Below are 20,651 nucleotides of genomic sequence, written 5' to 3'. Positions count from 1 at the left end.
CCATCTGCAGAGCGGATCGGATGAGCACGGACAAACGATCCGTGTTCATCCGATCCCCCCCCCATAGGGGAGAGCAGAGATCTGACAGGGCGGTCCCTGCACAGTGTGCAGGGACCGCCCTGTCATCCTCCGGCTCAGCGGGGATCAACAGAGAGATCCCCGCTGAGCAAGCGGATCATCACGGTTCCGTCCCGTGTGTAAGGGGCCTAACACCCATGATAGTAATATTGCATTATAGTAATTTTTCTATATCCGGCACCCCCAGCCCCCCTTGCATGTTGTCTTTATTCAGTACCGCAAGGCTTATCCTCGGTTTCTTTTTCTGCCATATAAACCTGAGTAGTAAAGTTTTTAGTGTGTTAAAATACGCTTGTGGGAGGGGGATTGGCAGCATTTGCATTTTATACATGATTTTAGGTAAAAATTGCCATTTTAAAAATATTTATCTTGCCTAACCAAGAGAGGTGTCCTGTTGCTGTTTTTGTTATTTTCCGTTTTTTCATTCAGGAGCAGAATAAAATTTGCTTGGTATATTGTCTCTTCAGATGGTGTTATTTTTACTCATAAGTATTTTAATTCCTTTTCTCGCCATATAAATTGGAACTCTTGTTGGAATATCTGCACGTCCTGTTTCTTCACGTTGATATTAAGAATCTCTGATTTAGAGGGGTTCATTTTAAAGTTTGATATTTTTCCATAGGTTTTTAAAAGCTTCATTAGATTGGGAAGGGTTACTCTAGGATTGGTGATGTAAAACAGTATATCATCGGCATATGCCGCTAGTTTGTGCTCTTCGTCTCCTACCATAATCCCCCCTATATCTGAACTCTGTCTGACAGCTGCCAAAAGTGGCTCTAACGAGAGAACAAACAATAGGGGGGACAGCCCCGTCATACATCTCAAAGGACGTAGACACTGTCTCATTGACCTTTTACCCTAGTTGTTGGATGGTTGTACAATGCTTCAGTCCAGTTGATCATCTTTGGGCCTACTCCCATTACCTCCAGTGTCTTCATCATGAATCCCCAGTCTACCCTATCAAACGCTTTCTCTGTGTCTATTGAGAGTAGTAGTCTTGGGGACCTACTTCTTTTTTTTTTTTATTTCCTATGTGAGTAACAGTGTTCTAACCACATTATCCCTTCCTTCCCTTCCTGGGATGAATCCGACCTGGTCCACATGGACCAAGTCGTTCATTACCATTTTCATCCGACTTGCTGGAACCTTAGTGAATAGTTTTGTGCATTTAGCAACGTCTTTCCCTTCCTTTGGAGTAATAGTAATAAGCGCCACTAGAGCGTCCCTTCTTATCTCCCAATTTGTTGCTATCCCATTCATGTAAGTGCATAGTCTAAGGATTAACATTTCCTTGAACCTCTTATAGTAGAATATTGTCAGCCCATCTGGGCCTGGACTTTTCCCTGAGGCTGTATCTTTTAAATATCCGGCCAATTTCTTCTTCTGTTATGCCCTGTACACACAATCAGACTTTCCGACGGAAAATGTGCAAGCGGAGCTTGTTGTCGAAAATTCCGACTGTGTGTGGGCTCCATCAGACTTTTTCCATCGGAATTTAGGACACACAAAGTTTGAGAGCTGGATCTAAAATTTTCCGACAACAAAATCCATTTGCGTAAATTCCAATCGTGTGTAAACAATTCCAACGCACAAAGTGCCACGCAAGCTCAGAATCGAGCAGAAGAGCAGCACTGGCTATTGAACTTCATTTTTCTCGGCTCGTCGTACACGTTGTACGTCACCACGTTCTTGATGTTCGGAATTTCCGACCAACTTTGTGTGACCGTGTATATGCAAGACAAGTTTGAGCCAACATCCGTTGGAAAAAATCCGATGGATTTTGATGTCTGAATGTGCGATTGTGTGTACAGGGCATAATAGGTTCTTCTAGGATGCTTAATCTGTCTTCTGAGATTTCATTTAGAGCCCTTGCACACTGGGGCGGGGGGCGGCGTCGGCGGTAAAACGCCGCTATTATTAGCGGCGTTTTACCGTCGGTATGCGGCCGCTAGCGGGGCGGTTTTACCCCCCGCTAGCGGCCGAGAAAGGGTTAAATACCACCGCAAAGCGCCTCTGCAGAGGCGCTTTGCCGGCGGTATAGCCGCGCCGTCCCATTGATTTCAATGGGCAGGAGCGGTAAAGGAGCGGTATACACTCCGCTCCTTCACCGCTCCGAAGATGCTGCTAGCAGGACTTTTTTTAGCGTCCTGCCAGCGCATCGCTCCAGTGTGCAAGCCCTCGGGGCTTGCACACTGGAATGAAAGTAGCGGCACTTTCGGGGCGGTTTGCAGGCGCTATTATTAGCGCAATAGCGCCTGCAAACCACCCCAGTGTGCAAGGGCTCTTAGACTTACTTCCCTCAGAAAGGTTTTTGTTTTCGCTAGCCCTGTCCTTTTCATGCTCTGGGGTCTTTCTGTTTTACTGAGTACAGTTCTCCATAGTATTTTTTAAATACACCTGCTATCTCCTTTGTAGTAAATACCATTTCCCCTGTGCTACTTGGAATTTCTCTATAAAATTTTGAGTCTTTTTTTAGTATTCTAGCCAGGTACTTTCCCCGTTTTTGTTCCCTCCCAGATACCGCTTTCTTAATTCTATTATAAATAAACAGGTTTCTTGTTCTTTTAGTTCATCCCTTTTTATGGTGAGTGCCTGATGCACTTATTTCTCTGCTTTTTTTTTTTTTTTATGCTGCTGTTATAAATCATGTTTCCTTCATTAGTACTTCCTTTTTTTCTTACTCTCTCTCCCTTTTTTTTTTTTTCCCTGCTCCCATTACTATCTGGATTCCTCTTATATAGGCCTTGTGGGCCTCCCACAGTGTTACCGTTGTTACTTCTTCAGTATCGTTGGTTTTAAAGTAATGTTCTAATTCTTTTTTTTATACTATCTTCCCCTTCTTTTCCCTGAATTAGTTCTTCATTTAGTCTCCATAAATTTGCCCTCTCTTGGGCCTTACTTATCCTCATTTTCATAGTTACTGGGGCATGGTCTGAGAAGGATGTAACTTCTATATTTGTACTAATCCCTGACTCCAATACCCTATTTTCAATCAGAAAATAATCTATTCTCGAGTATGTCCCGTGTACAGGGGAGTGGAATGTATAGTCTCGTATTTTAGCATGCTGTATCCTCCATGCATCCATCAGCTAATTCTGATGCCGTTTCTTTTTTAGTGTCTTCAATTTGGCATTCCCTGTACCGGGACGTACTATCTATCTCAGGTTACATACAGAAATTAAAATCTCCTGCTATAATAACGCCACCTTTTTTAAACCTCATTAGTTTCTCGATAACTTTTTTTTTTTTTTTTTTTTGTAAATTCTTTTCGATAACCGCTTTTAAGTATTTTATTGGATTCTTTCTTATTTGGGCAATAGATGTTTGCTAGAGTGTAATCCACCTCATTGAATCTCCCCCTCAGGAACAGGTAACGCCCTTAAGGGTCCACCATCCTCTCCTCTAGTGTGAACCTTACTCCTCTGGCATACCTGATGGCCACTCCCTTAGCCCGTTTAGTTGTAGAGTCTCCGTAGAACCATATTGGAAAGTCCTTTGCGCTTAATTTTATAATTGTTTTATGGGAGATACGAGTCTCCTGCAGGAAGACTACCTCTCCAGAGAGTTGTTTAATTTCTCTTAAAATATTGTTTCTTTTTGTAAATATATTTAACCCCCCGTACATTATATGTCAAAAAGTTCACTGCCGTCATCTTTGCTCACAGTACTCCCCTCTCCTCATCCTATCTTCTTTACTCTTCCTGACTTCAGATTCAGGATAATTAAATACGCATACTGGGGGTTTCTGATTTAGTGGGGTGTTCAGCGAGCCCAGAGAGATCGGCAGCTCCATGGCATTCCTGTTTCTGAAAGGTTCTTCTTCATGCCCCCCCCCCCCCCCCCCTTCTTTTTGGGATTTTTGGTCATTCCTTGACCAGTGATCCAAGGCCTACCACAATCTCCTACCTATCGATTCTCTCCCCTTGAGGTTGAGCTCTGAATTAGTCCTCCAGTCTGAGCAGCTTCCCTCTGTACTCAGAGGTACCCCTGAGCCCACCCCCCTCCCCAAGTCCCATTTTTTTTTTTCTTGACTCATTTTCTTTTCTTCCACTCTTTTTATGATCTGATTCAGATCTCCATGTAAGGTTGCTAATTCTTCTTTTAGGGATAGTTCCGATCTGGAGAACATCTCTGCCATTTCATCCTTCTTTGGGAGTTGGCTTTTTTGTTATTGTTATTTTGTAATTCTGTATCGTTCTCTTGCTCTTCATTTATGGTCATTGAGCTGTTGGCGCCCACAGAGTCTGCCCTCTCCAGTTCTGGAGGCCCCATTTGTTTGCCCAGGCTTTCCTTGCCTGCTTCTTGTGTCATGTATTTCTTAATTATCCCTGGACTAGCGTTTGCTTTGCGAGGATTCCCGCACCTCTCCCTGACTTCCCCCTCATGTTGATATTTTATGTCGGTGGTATTTGAAGTATTTGCGGTGTTCGATAAATACCTTGCCCTAACTCTTTTCGCCTTTCTCCGAGTCTCTCCTTCAGGACAGTCTGTTTCACAGACTGTTTCATATATATATATCCCAGAGCCTTTACACTTCCTCCAAGTTTGATCTCTCTCTCTCTCTCTCTCCCTCTCCCTCTCCCAGATGCCTTTAGACAGCGTACACCATACCGTCTTTCAGTTGGAGCTTGTCAGGTACAGAAGCTCAGTGGCTCAAGGGAGGCGAGGTCGGGAAGGCGCCGGACAGATCCGAACTTCTCATTCCCTGTCTGCAATCGTGTTGGGGAGGAGGGTTTCACAAGCTCAGCAGCTGCTTCTGACCGGCGCCATAATCGGGCTTCTCCCTTTTGTTCCCTTCAGGTTGTTACTTGATTTTCATTTTAATGAGTGTACTAAGTATTTGATCCCCTATCAATCAGCGAGATTTCTGGCTCCCGGGTGTCTTCTATACAGGTAACGAGCTGAGATCTCTTAAAGGGAGTGCTCCTAATCCCAGCTTGTTACCTGTATAAAAGACACCTGTCCACAGTAGCAATCAGTCGATCCAATTCCAATCTCTACACCATGGCCAAGACCAAAGAGCTGTCCAAGCATGTCAGGGTCAAGATTGTAGACCTACACAAGGCTGGAATGGACTACAAGACCATTGCCAAGCAGTTTGGTGAGAGGGTGACAACAGATGGTGCGATTATTTGGTGCAACAGTTGGTGTGAACGGAAGAAACACACAAAATAACTGCAATTTCCCTTTGTCTGGGGCTCCGTGGAAGTTCTCACTTTATGGCGTTTCAATGATCATGAGAATGGTGAGGAATCTACAGAACTACACAGGAAAATCTTGTCAATGATCTCAAGGCAGCTGCGACCATAGTCACCAAGAAAACAATTGGTAACACATTACGCCGTGAAGGACTGAAATCCTGCAGTGCCCGCAAGGTCCCCCTGCTCAGACCACATGTACAGGCCCATCTAAAGTTTGCTAATTAACATCTAAATGATTCAGAGGAGAACTGGGTGAAAGTGTTGTGGTCAGATGAGACCAAATTAAAGCTCTTTGGCATCAACTCAACTCGCCATGTTTGGAGGAGGAATGCTGCCTATGACCCCAAGAACACCATCCCCACCGTCAAACATAGAGGTGGAAACATTATGCTTTGGGGGTGTTTTTCTGCTAAGGGGGCAGGACAACTTCACCGCATCAAAGGGATGATGGACGGGGCCTTGTACCATCAAATCATGGGTGAGAACCTCCTTTCCTCAGCCAGGGCATTGAAAATGGGTCGTGGGTGGATCTTCCAGCATGACAATAACCCAAAACACATGGCCAAGGCAACAAAGGAGTGGCTCAAGATGAAGCACATGAAGGTCCCGGAGTGGCCTAGCTAGTCTCCAGACCTCCCATAGAAAATATGTGGAGGGAGCTGAAGGCTCAAGTTGCCTAACATTAACCTCAAAACCCTAATGACTTGGAAGAGAATCTACAAAGAGGAGTGGGACAAAATCCCTCCTGAGATGTGTGCAAACCTGGTGGCCAACTACAAGAAACGTCTGACCTCTGTGATTGCCAACAAGGGTGGTTTTGCCTCCAAGTTGTATATTTTTGTTTCTTCTTTCTTCTTTTTTTCTTCTTCCTTCTTCTTCTTTCTTCTTCCCAATGCACTAGTTCTGATTAGGCATGTCTGCTAATGCCTAATCAGAACTAGTGTATCTGAATCGGTGCAACCTTGCTAAAACATTAGGAGCCTTAACCTGACCCCACGCTGTGCGGGGGGCGGCCTGTAATGTTTGTTCAGGCACTGAACCGTGTGGGGTTGCTCACCTTGGCACTTGGTGAAGTGTGTTCAATTAGCCAGAGGGTGCTATACAGGTTTCAGGGCTGTGGTCCATTGCTACGGAACCCAGTCCCTAAAGACCCCTTTTAGACTTTATATCCCTAAAGCCTAGACTTTATATACAGGCCTGCATTGAACCTTTAAGACGGGGTCAGGGCCTGTATCTCTGACCGTTACTATGTGAAATGGGTTGTGTCAGGAGTATATTCACTTCGCAGTGCAAAATTTTCAAACTTGTCACTGAGAAATTCAACCGCTCTGTCTCGGTTGGATAATTATGTTAACTCACACTACTGGTCGCAAACATTTTATGCCACTTCTTCATGGAGCCCTTATAAGGTACTCGGATATTTCTTCTTAACCTTTTGCCTGTAGACCCTTTCTTCCTACCCTTTTGCTTCTTGGACAACTGAGATCCAAGAAAAATCCTACAGCGAGATTTGCCCTGGATCTACCCATGCTCCGATCCATTCAAACAAGAACTTCATTATCCTGGTGGCTCACCACTTCAAACAGTGGTAAAATCTTTCCTTCCCTTCATTTGGAAAAATCTTACAACAGATGCATGTCTTTCGATCTTTGACAGTTCAAAGAATCTTCTTCTTGGAGCTCAGGGTTGTCAGGATGCCCTCCAACACTGGACCCCTCTTCTAAAGGAAAACCCAATTTAGGTGCAGTCAGATAATGCCACCTCAATGGTATATATCAACCATCAAGGCGACACGAGGAGCCTGGCTGCCTTGAGGAAAACAAACCAAATTCTATCATAGTCAGAAATTCACTGCCCACCATTTCTACCAATATCCAGATATGTTCATCCTGACTTACCAAAAATGGGGAACTCCAGATGTGGATGTCCTTGTCTCCAGATACAACAAACCTACCTCTGTTTGTAGCCAGAACCCAGGGGTTCTCTAGCTCTGGTCTCAAATGCTCTAGTTAATCTCTATTATTATTATTATTATTATTATTATTATTATTATTATTATTATTATTATACAGGATTTATATAGCGCCGACAGTTTACGCAGCGCTTTACAACATTAGGGCAGACAATACAAGTACAATACAATTCAATACAGGAGGAATCAGAGGGCCCTGCTCGTTAGCGCTTATAATCTAGGAGGGAAGGTCAAGTTATACAAGAGGGTAATAGCTGTGGGGGATGACCTAATGGAGAAAATAGTACAGTTGTTAGATGGAGGCAGGATAGGCTTCTCTGAAGAGGAAAGTTTTCAGGGATCGCCTAAAGGTGGATACACTTGGAGACAGTCTGACAGATTGGGGTAGCGAATTCCAGAGGATGGGCGAGGCTCGGGAGAAGTCCTGGAGGTGGATATGGGAGGAGGTGATGAGGGAGCTAGAGAGCAGAAGGTCTTGGGAGGAACGGAGATGGCGATTAGGTTGGTATTTTGAGACTAGGCTAGTGATGTAGCTGGGGAAGAGTTGTGGATGGCTTTGTAACTTATTGTTAGTATTTTGAATTTAATTCGTTGGGTGAGTGGTAGCCAGTGGAGGGATTGGCAGAGAGGGGTAGCAGACACTGAGCGGTTTGTAAGGTGGATGAGTCTGGCAGCATCATTCATGATGGACTGAAGGGGGATAGTCTATTTAAAGGTAAGCCAGTGAGGAGGGAGTTGCAGTAGTCGAGGCGAGAGATAACCAGGGAGTGAATCAGGAGCTTTGTGGTTTCATTGGTTAGAAAGGGACGTAGTTTAGAGATGTTGCGGAGGTTGAGGCGGCAAGCTTTGGAAGATGTGGGGCCGAAAGGAGAGTTCAGAGTCCAGGATAACACCTAGCACCCTGACATGTGGTGACGGGTGGATGGTTTTGCCATTGCTCTTGACAGAGAAGTCCGGGGAAGAGGCACGTGGGGGGAGGAAATATTATAAGCTTGGTTTTGGACAAGTTGAGTTTGAGGAAGTGGTGTGACATCCATACAGATGTCGGTTAGTAAGTCAGTGATGCGTGAGGAGACTGATGGAGTGAGTTGAGGGGTGGAGAGATAGATTTGTGTGTCGTCAGCATAGAAATGATATTGAAAGCCATGAGAGGCTGACCCAGGGAAGAGGTGTAGATTGAAAATAAGAGGTCCAAGAACAGAACCTTGGGGGACCCCAACAGATAAGGGAAGAGGAGTGGAGAAAGTAGAATTGTAAGTGACACTGAATGTGCGTTGGGATAGGTAGGATGAGAGCCACTGAAGAGCACAGTCACGGAGACCGAGGGAGTAAAGTTTTTTGAGGGAGGAGGAGGGGGTGGTCAACCGTGTCAAAGGCAGCTGAAAGATACAGAAGTAGAAGTACAGAATAGTGTCCGTTGGTTTTTGCAGTTAGTAGGTCATTTTGTGAGTTTTAAAAGAGCAGTTTCTGTGGAGTGTTGAGGGCGAAATCCAGATTGAAGGGGATCAAGAAGGTTGTTTTTAATGAGGTGGTCACTCAGTTGGTTGTAAACCAGGCGCTCAAGTAGTTTAGAGGAAAAGGGGAGCAAGGAGATAGGGCGTAGGTTGTTAAAGCGGAGGTTTGCTGAAAAAAAAATATTAAAAGCCAGCAGCTACAAATACTGCAGCTGCTGACTTTTAATATATGGACACTTACCTGTCCAGGGAGCCCGCGGTGTCGGCAGCCGAAGCCGATCCATCCTTCAGCTCTCTATATAAAAAATGTATCAGCGCATGTATGACAAAACTTAAAAGCAGCTGAACACCAGGGTCAAACGATCAAATCCCTCTAAACAAATAAATAAAATAGGTGCAGCGCTAAAACAAAAACCAAAAAATATATAGTATAATCCAGGGATGAGGAAAATAACATTAGGGTAATGTCATTGAAATTATACAGAGCACAAAAAATGTCCAGATATTAAACATGAATTGTCCAGATATTAAACATGAATCCACCAGGCAAACATGATTTTCACAGCAATGATGTGTGACTGATAGAAGGACCCTTCACCATAAACCGAATGGCCTCTCACCTGATAACCAGGACCCTTCAAAGAAGAGTCAAGCGAGCATTCCCATAGGGATCAACAAAGTGAAGGTATGGTCCAATGGCAAGGGACTCCTCCAGATAACCACGTAGCAGGGGGTCAGCGTGATTCATATAAACAAAAAGGGGACAGACATAGTGCTCTCCGTATAGCATACTTAATTGAAAGAATATGAAAACACACTTACATAGCAGGCACTTCACAAGTGCCAGGACGCTGACAATGAAAACACACAGCAGAGTGAATGCGAGCAGTGGAGCATGCGCAGTAGCCGCGGATGACGTCACAACGTCACGCTCCGTGACGTCATCCGCGGCTACTGCGCATGCTCCACTGCTCGCATTCACTCTGCTGTGTGTTTTCATTGTCAGCGTCCTGGCACTTGTGAAGTCTCAGTCTCAGAAAATGTAGTCGCGCTCTTGAGCGTCTGTGGCACAAGACTAAGTCTCTCAAAGACTTCAACCAATACAAATCTGCCCTCCACACTGCCAAGCAAACCTATTTTACAACTCTTATTAACACCTTTTCATCCAGTCCCCGTAAACTCTTCTCTACCTTCAACTCTCTACTTTGTCCTCCACCGCCTCCACCCACTGACTTACTCACTGCCCAGGAGATCGCTAATCACTTCAAAAACAAGATTGATACAATCCGTGATGAAATCTCCACTCTACAGGTATCTCCCCTAGCTAAGACCCCATGTCAACAGGTATAACTGACACTCCCCCTATTCAAATCTGCTACTACAGATGAAATTGCTAAACTCCTTTCTATCACCCACCTAACCACCTGTCCCCTGGACCCTATTCCCTCTCAAATGCTACGGTCGCCCTCTGACCCCATCCTACACTCTCTAACCCACATCGTCAATCTCTCCCTCACCTCTGGCATCTTCCCCAATTGCGATGACCTACGCCACTTCCGCCGCCTACCCCGTCCTCCCCTGCTGTATTCTGTGACCTGAGACCTGAAAGGACGCGCAGCGCGACTCGCGCATACGCAGTAGGGTACCAGGAAGTGAAGCCACAGGGCTTCACTTCCTTATTCCCTCACCAGGGATGGCGGAGGCAGCAGCCGAGAGCTGAAGGATAAAATAGGTGCAGCGCTAAAACAAAAACCAAAAAATATATAGTATAATCCAGGGATGAGGAAAATAACACTAGGGTAATGTCATTGAAATTATACAGAGCACAAAAAATGTCCAGATATTAAACATGAATTGTCCAGATATTAAACATGAATCCACCTGTCTCAGTCTCTAGTCTCAGTTCAGACTAATCTATGCCTTCCCTCCACTAAGCAATGTTCCTCACCTGTTGCACAAAATTGAGCAGAGGAGAGGAAGGCCGTGGGGTAGATTTACTAAAATTGGTGCATTTAGAATCTGTTGCAGCTTTGCATGGTAGCCAATCAGGTTCTAACTTTAGCTTGTTTAGTTAAGCTTTGACTATAAAACCTGGAAGCCGATTGGTTTCTATGCAGAGTTGCACTGGAGATTGCACACCCCGGTTATAGTAAATAACCCCCAGTTATTGTACTGGCATCGAACTGACACAGAAGAGCCTGGTACGCAGACCTACTTAGACTTCTAACAGACACTCACTGGCCTCTTCCCAACAGGCCAGGTCTATCTGAAGGGTCTTTATCCAACCCTGCTTCAGTGTCTGGCTTTAACAGGATGGCTGTTAAAACTCAGGTCTTAAAGGCTAGATGGATTTCTGAGTCTCCGACTGTTACATTGTTGAAAGCAAAGAAGGCCACTTCCAGGAAGCTGTATTATCATTGTAGAAATCTTACTTTGCCTGGTGTCAGTGCAGTCATTTCTGTTCTGGAGGTTGCCCTGTGCCTCTAATTTTGGCCTTCCTTCAAACAAGTCTTGTATTCCTTCCTTCAAACAAGTATTTTGGAATACAGTACAGAACACAGGCATCATTCCCTCCCTAAACTCTGCTTGTTACTCTGCATTGCTTGCTACAAAACTGATTACTCACAGGGTTTTGTTATAGGGGAGGAGCCCCAGTGGAGTGTGTCTTTAATAGCTTGCCAGTGTCCCATCACCTAAAAGTACAAGCCTATAACCCATGGTATATGAATAACATGCCTGTGTCCTCTACTGCAGTGGTCATCAACCCTGTCCTCAGGGCCCAAGTTGTCTTGCAAACCTGGCCTGTCAGTGGGCCCTGAGGACAGGGTTGATGACCACAGATGTACTGTACTCCAATATACAGTTGTGCTCATAAGTTTACATACCCTGGCAGAATTTGATTTCTTGGGCATTTTTCAGAGAATATTGATAGCCCAAAAACTTTTCTTTCACTCATGGTTAGTGTTTGTCTGAAGCCATTTATTAACAATCAACAGTGTCTCTACTTTTTTTTTTTTTTTTAAATCATAATGGCAACAAACTACCCAAATGACGATGATCAAAAGTTTACATACCCCAGTTCTTAATACTTGTATTGCTTCCTTTAACATCAATGACAGCTTGAAGTCTTTTGTGGTATTTGTGGATGAGGCTCTTTATCTTCTCAGATGGTAAAGCTGTCCATTCCTCTTGACAAAAAGCCTCCAGTTCCTGTAAATTCTTGGTCTGTCTTGCATGAACTGCACGTTTGAGATCTTCTCAGAGTGGCTCAATGATATTGAGGTCACGAGACTGACATGGCCACTCCAGAACCTTCACTTTATACTGCTGTAGCCCATGACAGGTCAACTTGGCCTTGTGTTTTGGCTCATTGTCATGTTGGAATGTCCAAGTACGTCCCATACACAGCTTCCTGGCTGATGAATGCAAATGTTCCTCTAGTATTTTTTGCTAACATGCTGCGTTCATCTTGCCATCAATTTTGACCAAATTTCCTGTGCCTTTTGTAGCTCACACATCCCCAAAACATCAGCGATCCACCTCTGTACCTTTCATCATAGGCCTTGTTGAATCCTCTCCAAATGTAGCATTTATGGTTGTGGCCAAAAAGCTCAATTTTGGTCTCATCACTCCAAATGACTTTGTTCCAGAAGGCTTGAGGCTTGTCTCTGTGCTGTTTGGCATATTGTAAGCGGGATACTTTGTGGCCTTTGCGTAGTAATAGCTTTCTTCTGGCGCCTCGACCATGCAGCCCATCTTTCTTCAAGTGCCTCCTTATTGTGCATCTCGAAACAGCCACACCACATGGTTTTTATTAAGTCCTGTATTTCACCTGATGTTATTTGCTATTTTATTTGCAATTTTCCTGGCAGTTGTGGCTGAAATTTTAGTTGGTCTACCTGACCGTGGTTTGGTTTCTACAGAACCCCTCATTTTCCACTTCTTGATTAGAGTTTGAACACTGCTGATTGGCATTCTCAATTATATCTTTTTATAGCCCTTTCCTGTTTTATACAGTTCAACTACCTTTTCCTGCAGATCCTTTGACAATTCTTTTGCTTTCCCCATGACTCAGAATCCAGAAACGTCAGTGCAGCACTGGATTAAAGATGCAAGGGTCTGTCAGGAGTCCAGAAACCTTTTATATACACACACACATTAATTACAAGGAAACACATCACAGGTGATGGTTATCTTTAATAGCCAGTCAAAACCCTTTGTTTCAACTTGTGTGCATGCTATCAGGCCAAAACCACCCGGGTATGTGAACTTTTGATCAGGGTCATTTGGGTAGTTTTTGTTGTCATGATTTAAAGAGTAAACACAGTTGATTGATAATAAATGGCTTAAGCCAAACACTAACCACGAGTGAAAGAAATGTTTGTGTTTATCCTTCATATTCTCTGAAAAATGGCCAAGAAATCATACATTCTGCCAGGGTATGTAAACTTATGAGCACAACTGTATAGAATTTATGGGCAGGTCAAATTCCCCTGATCTCTAAGCCAGTGCTGGTTCTATCTGAATCAATTCAGCTGCTGTTCCTCTTTTTTTGCTTCGCTTTTATTCATTGCAGTATTGTGTGATGTAGCAGCGTTAATTGGCTGCCTAGGTGGAGGCAGCTAACCATTGACCAAAGACCGCAGCTGGTGGAACCTGAAATAACAGGCAGGAGGGACAGCATTAAACATGGAGATTAATCTCTCTGTACACTGTGAATATTTAAATATGGCTGCCTCTGAATACGGTTTACAAATTGATTACAATTGTTCTATTAGACAATAGTTGTCTGAGTATTCAGAGTATGTCAAAAAGTTGTTGTATTTGATCTGTATTGCGTAAAATCCATGAAAACTGTGCATACGTGCCTAAAAGCATACTTGTTCTTTTTCATGTTAGGTCAACTGTAAAAAAAAAAAAAAGCTGAATAGCTGCTCTGAACATAAAAAATTAAGTCCATTTAATAATTGTTGCTTTTATCTTTTTCTGGGAAGGTAAGCTAAAATGTTTGATTCTACTCAATAAACAAGGACCATGTTCTCTGATAGACTGTTGTTGACAGATGTTTTACAAGGTACATAGGGCAATTCACTTAATCCTCAATGTACTTCTGCCAGTAGATTCTCTTATACCTTGTTTTACTTCTTCGGCTGGAACAGTTTAGCAACACATAACCACATTAGAAGAATGAGGAACTATTGTCTGCATAATATACACAAATGTTTCATTGTTCAGAGCAACCATTGAGTATTTACCTATATGTTAGGGAGGTTTCTTCAGAATAGTTGTGGTTATATAGTGCCAAAAGTATTCACCCCCTTGGCTTTTTACCTATTTTTGTTACATTACAGCCTTTAGTTCAATGTTTTTTTTTTAATCTGAATTATATGTGATGGATCAGAACACAATAGTCTAAGTTGGTGAAGTAAAATTAGAAAAATATTTCCATAAAACTATTTTTCAGAACTAAAAAACAGATAATTTGAATGTGCGTATGTATTCACCCCCTTTGTTATGAAGCCAATAAAAAGCTCTGGTGCAATCAGTTACCTTCAGAAGTCACATAATTAGTGAAATGTCCACATGTGTGCAATCTAAGTGTCACATGATCTGTCATTACATATTCCCATCTTTTTGAAAGGCCCCAGAGGCTGCAACACCTAAGCAAGAGACACCATTAACCAAACACTGGCATGAAGACCAAGGAACTCTCCAGACAAGTAAGGGACAATGTTGTTGAGAAGTACAAGTCAGGGTTAGGTTATAAAAAAAATATCCAAATTTTTGATGATCCCTAGGAGCACCATCAAATCTATCATAACCAAATGGAAAGAACATGGCACAACAGCAAACCTGCCAAGAGACGGCCGCACACCAAAACTTACGAACTGGGCAAGGAGGGCATTAATCAGAGAGGCAGCACAGAGACCTAAGGTAATCCTGGAGGAGCTGCAGAGTTCCACAGCAGAGACTGGAGTATCTGTACATAGGACGACAATAGGCCGTACACTCCATAGAGTTGGGCTTTATGGCAGAGTGGCCAGAAGAAAGCCATTACTTTCAGCAAAAAACAAAATGGCAAAAAGGCATGTGGGAGACTCCCAAAATGTATGGAGGAAGGTGCTCTGGTCTGATGAGACTACGGTTTAACTTTTTGGACATCAAAGAAAATGCTGTCTGGCGCAAACCCAACACATCACATCACCCAAAGAACACCATCCCCACAGTTAAACATGGTGGTGGCAGCATCATACTGTGGGGATGTTTTTCAGTAGGGACTGGGAAACTGGTCAGAGTTGAGGGAAAGATGGATGGTGCTAAATACAGGGATATTCTTGAGCAAAACCTGTACCACTCTGCGTATGATTTGAGGCTAGGACGGAGGTTCACCTTCCAGCAGAACAATGACCCAAAACACACTGCTAAAGCAACATTTGAGTGGTTTAAGGGGAAACATGTAAATGTGTTGGAATGGCCTAGGCAAAGCCCAGACCTCAATCCAATAGAAAATCTGTGGTCAGGCTTAAAGATTGCTGTTCACTAGTGCAAACCATCCAACTTTAAGGCCCTGGAGCAGTTTTGCAAGGAGGAATGGGCAAAAATCCCAGTGGTAAGATGTGGCAAGCTCATAGAGACTTATCCAAAGTGACTCGGAGCTGTGATAGCCGCAAAAAGTGGCTCTACAAAGTATTGACCTTAGGGGCTGAATAGTTATGCACATTGACTTTTTCTGCTATTTTGTCCTATTTGTTGTTTGCTTCACAGCTTCTTCAAAGTTGTGGGCATGTTCTGTAAATTAAATGATGCAAATCCTCAAACAATCCATGTTAATTCCAGGTTGTAAGGCAACAAAACACGAAAAATGCCAAGGGGGGGGGGGGGGGGGGGGGGGTGAATACTTTTGCAAGGCACTGTAGATGATGTGGCACCATTGTAGCTGGACACAGTATTAGATTTTTTTTTGTTTTCATTGTAACCCATTGCATGCAAGGAAGATCTAGGTACAGGTATGTTTCGAATATAATTATATGAACTTCATTAAATTTAAGTAATTTCTGTGGTTTTTTTTTTTTTTTTTTGTTTTGTTTTTACAGTAGGTAAAATTGCGTAGCTTTTAAAATTTGTTTTTATTTAAGAACAACATTATGAATTTATTTGAATACGTGTGGATGTGTTTTAGTGCCGTAAAAATTCAGAGTTGCCATTACCACAGTACAAAAAGTTTCTTCATCTTGTAAAAGAAGTAAACACATACAGTATAAAAGAGTAATGTTTTTGGTTTTATGCAGAAATGCTGCAATCTCTGGCTCAGCGTCCAGCTCCAGCGAATACTAACAGGGAGCGTCGGCCTCGGTACCAGCATCCAAAAGGGGCACCAAATGCAGATCTCATCTTCAAGACTGGCGGCAGGTGAGTGGACACATGAATGAATGAACGTTTGTCAGTTGATGTGCTTTTCTTAGTCATGATATCAGCTTGGGTTTTTTTTTTTTTTTATGTCTGCTTAATTCTAGAATGGTGCTTACTCAATCTATATCATACTAGCTGATGTCCTACCTTTCTGCTTCTATTAGTGTACTGTAACTCTGGATAAGACAGAGGGCCTGATCGATTGTTCAGGTATGAGTGGAAAGGAAGACAACAGTGAAGGGAAATGGTGACCTTGTCAACACAAGATCATTTATACACAGTGGAAATCCTGTAAAAAAACTGCTGCTTTTCTTCTCACTGGCCGCTGCAGATTTTCAACCTTTCTGCCTAGGTTAAATGCCTGCTTTCTCACCACATGTTGTAGTTCCTCCTGCCTGTTTACACATCCTATAGTGACACAGGCATTGAGAGAACTAGAAAGGCAAGTATATTATCTTAAGGGATACTTAAAGTGACAGTTACTTTAAAAGGACAAACTTGTAGTTTCAGCTCACATCCATCTCTAGCCCTCTAAATACATTAACTGAACCTTTTTAGAAAGTAGATTTGTCCAATGTATTTTAGTAAGAGGCATAGTGAGTTTTTTGACGTTATAATTTCTTTGTCACAATTTTTTGGAAAATGAAGAAATTAAATACAATGTGTGTGGGGTTTTTTTTTTTCATACTTTCATAGCAGTACAGTAACATCATATGACTTGTGTGGTGGTGATCAGACATAATGGCTGGTCCCATCATCGCTAAGAATGATCAAGCGGCTGAACAGCCGCTATGATCATTCTTATTGTGCTCAGAATCGCCGGCTCCAAAAAAAAACGATATCTTGATGATGCCTTTAGCTGAGGACGTCCTATAAGGGCCTGCGGTATGGAAGTGGTTAATGATGTGATTGGTCACAGCGATCACATGGCACCAGAGCCGGCCTGGTACAACACTCTTGTCTTCCGCCGTGTCCAGTGGACAGATTGCGTTGCTGCGTTGGCCCTTAGGGTTATATGACCCATCTACCCAGGATAACCGTGCTCCTGGTGGTGGTTAAACGTGTCCTTTAGACCCCTTTCACACTGGAGGCATTCTTCGGGCATTTTCGCACTAAAAATAGCGCCTGTAAAGCACCTGAAAAAAGCCTCATCTGCAATCCCAGTGTCAAAGCCCGTGTGCTTTCACACTGGGGCGCTGCGCTGGCAGGATGTCAAAAAAAGTCATGCAAGCAGCTTCTTTGAGGCGCTTTAGGAGCGGTGTATACACCACTCCTAAAGCGCCCCTGCCCATTGAAATCAATGGGCAGCGCCGCCAAAGCGCAGCGGCGCTTTGCGGACGCTATTAACCCTTTTTTCGGCCACTAATGGGGGTTAAAAGCACCGCTAAAACTAGCAGCGCTTTACCGCCGACACCCCCGGGCGCTGGCAGTGTGAAAGGGCTCTTAAGAGGCAGTGGTGACAGCACGATACATGGTAAGTATGATATGAATTGTTTTAAATATGGATGCCCCAGTATTACTAGGGACTATAAAAACTGTAAGGATTATAAACTCTACTTTTATTTCTAAGTGTGCAGAGTATCCACATTGTGTTTTATTATTTGATCTGGATTCAGAGCCTTCCATGCAGAGTATATATGCCTGCTACAATTTTTTCCTTGGTTAACATTCAGGTGGGATTTTAACATAAAAAATTTTATTTTATTTTTTTTGTTCCCTCCTATTAAACAGGAGACGTTGATTCGGTAACTAGCGCCATTCCATTGGGCCTTCTACCTGACAACATGGCTAGTGGAGTCCTACAGATATTGTGTGAGATCAGCAGCACATCGCAGCATGTTCAGAGGAGAGTTCAGGACAGTGCTGGGAGCCAGGAGGTGTAGAAACAGCAGCCTCTGCTTCTGTCTGATGTGTCCAGGCTGGAAGCTTCTTCTCAACAGACACACACTCGAAGTGAGCACTACTTGCTGATAAGGCATCACAGCGGCCTTACACTGGAAGAGCAGCAGGGAGACAGAAGACTTTATGTAGCAAGCAGTTCAGTTCTAAATAGGAAGAGTTTCATTTTTAGCAGACAGATTGCAAACTTTAAGTTTTGCAAAGTGGGAGACTTTAATGCAAACCATATACTTCCTCTGGTTGGTAGAAGATAAAAGCTTCAATGGCAGCTGACCCAACGCACAGAGGAAATAAAGTGGAAAACCTTTCAGATTGGTGTAAGGAAACAAAAAAGGAAAAAAACACAAAAAAAAAAAATACCTTTTTGTTTACAATTCATTTTTCTTTAGTTTGCATTTAGAATTTTGTTATAATACCAGGTAAAAACCATTGTTGCAGAGCTTTAGCCTTCTTGAGGTAAAATCCGGCTCAAATTGCAGTTTTTTTTTTTCTTTAGTAAATAAAGTAGGATACAGTTGTCTCCCATACGGATAGCAGCAGAAAGAAAAATCACCTGAAGTGTGTTTAAGCACAGCTGGCTACATATGCCACAGGACACGCGAAGAACGCAAGAAATACAGCAGACTGTATAAATTGTGTGTATAAATATTACGTGTGGAGGTAAAAACCCTTTTTCTTTTTGTTGAATGGTGAATAAATGTTGCTTTTCTGTTCCTCTTAGTTTATTAGCGCAATTTTTTCTTCCCCCCCCCCAATACTGTAAATATACTACCAATACCACAGAACACATGTATAGCTGTCCTTTTTTGTTTTTTGTTTTGTTTGTTTGTTTTTTGTTTTTGTTTTGTTTTTTTGGCATATTTCTGCATGTTGGAAAGTTGAAATAAAACAGACCTATAAAGTTGCATTTTCAACAATAATGCTGCACGATCTTCACCAGCTCAAGAAACCTTTTGCCAGCGCTTTAATAAAGTGTTGTAAATTGTATTTGTTCATATTCACTTTTTCACCAAACTTTATTGTGATTCTCAACCTATTTTATATTTGAATCGTGATTTCTTTCTCTTCTATTAAGAGACATAGGAACTTAGTAACGTTGGGAAATACTGCTGCCTACAGGTGGATTTTGGACCACTGGCGCAGAAAAAAAAAAAAATGTAGGGCAGCCCAGGATAACCCCTGCTATTGCCAACATGTACCAAGATTTTTGCTAGTGTCTTAGAAGAATGTTTTCTTAGCTGCGCTTTTATGATTAACCTATTTTTGCTATTCATTTTTTTTTTTTAATTCTTTTTCTTGTTGGCCAAGCTCTCAATAAGACAGAGGGCCTGATTGGTTGCTCAGATAAAGGTATGAGTGTAAGGGAAGACAACACTAAGCCCCCGTTCACATCGGCGATCTGACATGTCAAATCGCAGCCTGTTGCCATCAACGGCACTGTCCCAAACGGTGCGGCACCAAAGTCGATTTTTAAAAGTAGTTCCTACACTACTTTTGGCAACTTCGGGAGCGATTGGCTGCCCCTCTGGCCAATCAGCGCATGCATGCCCCTGCTGCCTATTGCAGGAAAGTACATACAGGTATGTCGTTTCACGCAATAGAGCCGACTGGCCGCAGTATATGTACTGTGGCCGGCTGGCAAGTTGTTAAAGCGGAGTTCCACTCGTTTGTACGTTTATTAAAAGTCAGCAGCTACAAAAAGTGTAGCTGTTGACTTTTAATAAACAAACTCTCCTATCCCACGGTCCAGCGATGTGGCCGCCCGAAGCCTCGCTCCTCTCCCCCTCCTCTCCTCGGTGCCGTCATTGCAAGTGTTGGCACCCGACTGTGACAGCTTGCAGCTTCAATGCTGGGTTCACACTGCACATGCGCAAGTCATGCTGCGCTCTCTTAGTGGCTATGCAATCTTTTGGGACCTGTGATGTGTACCAGAAGATTGCAGAGTGGAAGGGGAGAGGAGGAGGAGTCTAGGGAATGGAAGAAGGAAGTGAGACAGAAAGTACTTGTCAAAACTAGGTACCCAATCCCCCCCCCCCAAAGAAAAAATGACATCCAAATGTGGCATGTAGGGGGGCAAGGAGTGCTTAAAGCCGAAGTTCTACTTTTGGGTGGAACTCTGCTTTAAAAGCAATGGCACATTGATTTAGCAGTGTACTACATGTAGAGCAAATAAAAATAGGATCCCTTTTTTTTTTTTTTGTTTTTTTAAATATCATGGCTTTTGTGTGAGCACTGCCTATGTGCACAATTGTCTTGTCTGACGTAGACTGGCAGATAGCATACTATCGCTGTGACCAATCACGTCAAGACAAGATAGTGGCAGCTAGCATACTATCAGGCAAGGAAAGTATCTCGCACATTTTAAGTTGTATGGATTGTTCCCCAGAGCTTTCTGGAATACATTTAATTAATTCAGGGGGTCCCCCTTCTGGGTGTTCCATGGTCCAGCAAACCTGGTCACCTGTGGAAAACAAGCTCTCCATCAACAACCTGGAGTTCGGAGGACTTTACCACAATGGACCCACCCTCTGCATAGGCACCCAATCTAGGTGAAGTCAGACAATGCCACAGCTGTGGACTTACACTAACCACCAAGGGGAGGTTTCATAAACAAAAATATTGCTTTTTGACAAACAG

The 20,651-nt window shown here is 43.1% G+C and overlaps 1 protein-coding gene across 3 annotated transcripts in view; it reads left to right on the top strand.

Annotated features, from left to right (window-relative positions):
• The window catches only part of UPF2 (UPF2 regulator of nonsense mediated mRNA decay), a 122,796-nt gene extending 103,795 nt beyond the window's left edge, over window positions 1-19,001 (top strand). For all 3 annotated transcript variants that reach the window (XM_073619493.1, XM_073619494.1, XM_073619492.1), the window contains exons 21-22: window positions 15,995-16,115; window positions 17,847-19,001. In XM_073619493.1, coding sequence (XP_073475594.1) covers window positions 15,995-16,115; window positions 17,847-17,856 — 131 coding nt within the window. In that variant the 3' untranslated portion in view covers window positions 17,857-19,001. The remainder of the gene's footprint in view (window positions 1-15,994; window positions 16,116-17,846) is intronic.
• The last annotated feature ends 1,650 nt before the right edge of the window (window positions 19,002-20,651 follow it).

Source organism: Aquarana catesbeiana, linkage group LG03, assembly GCF_042186555.1.
Source record: "Aquarana catesbeiana isolate 2022-GZ linkage group LG03, ASM4218655v1, whole genome shotgun sequence".
In the NCBI taxonomy this organism is placed as follows: domain Eukaryota; kingdom Metazoa; phylum Chordata; class Amphibia; order Anura; family Ranidae; genus Aquarana; species Aquarana catesbeiana.
This window is presented reverse-complemented; position numbering and strand designations above follow the sequence as displayed.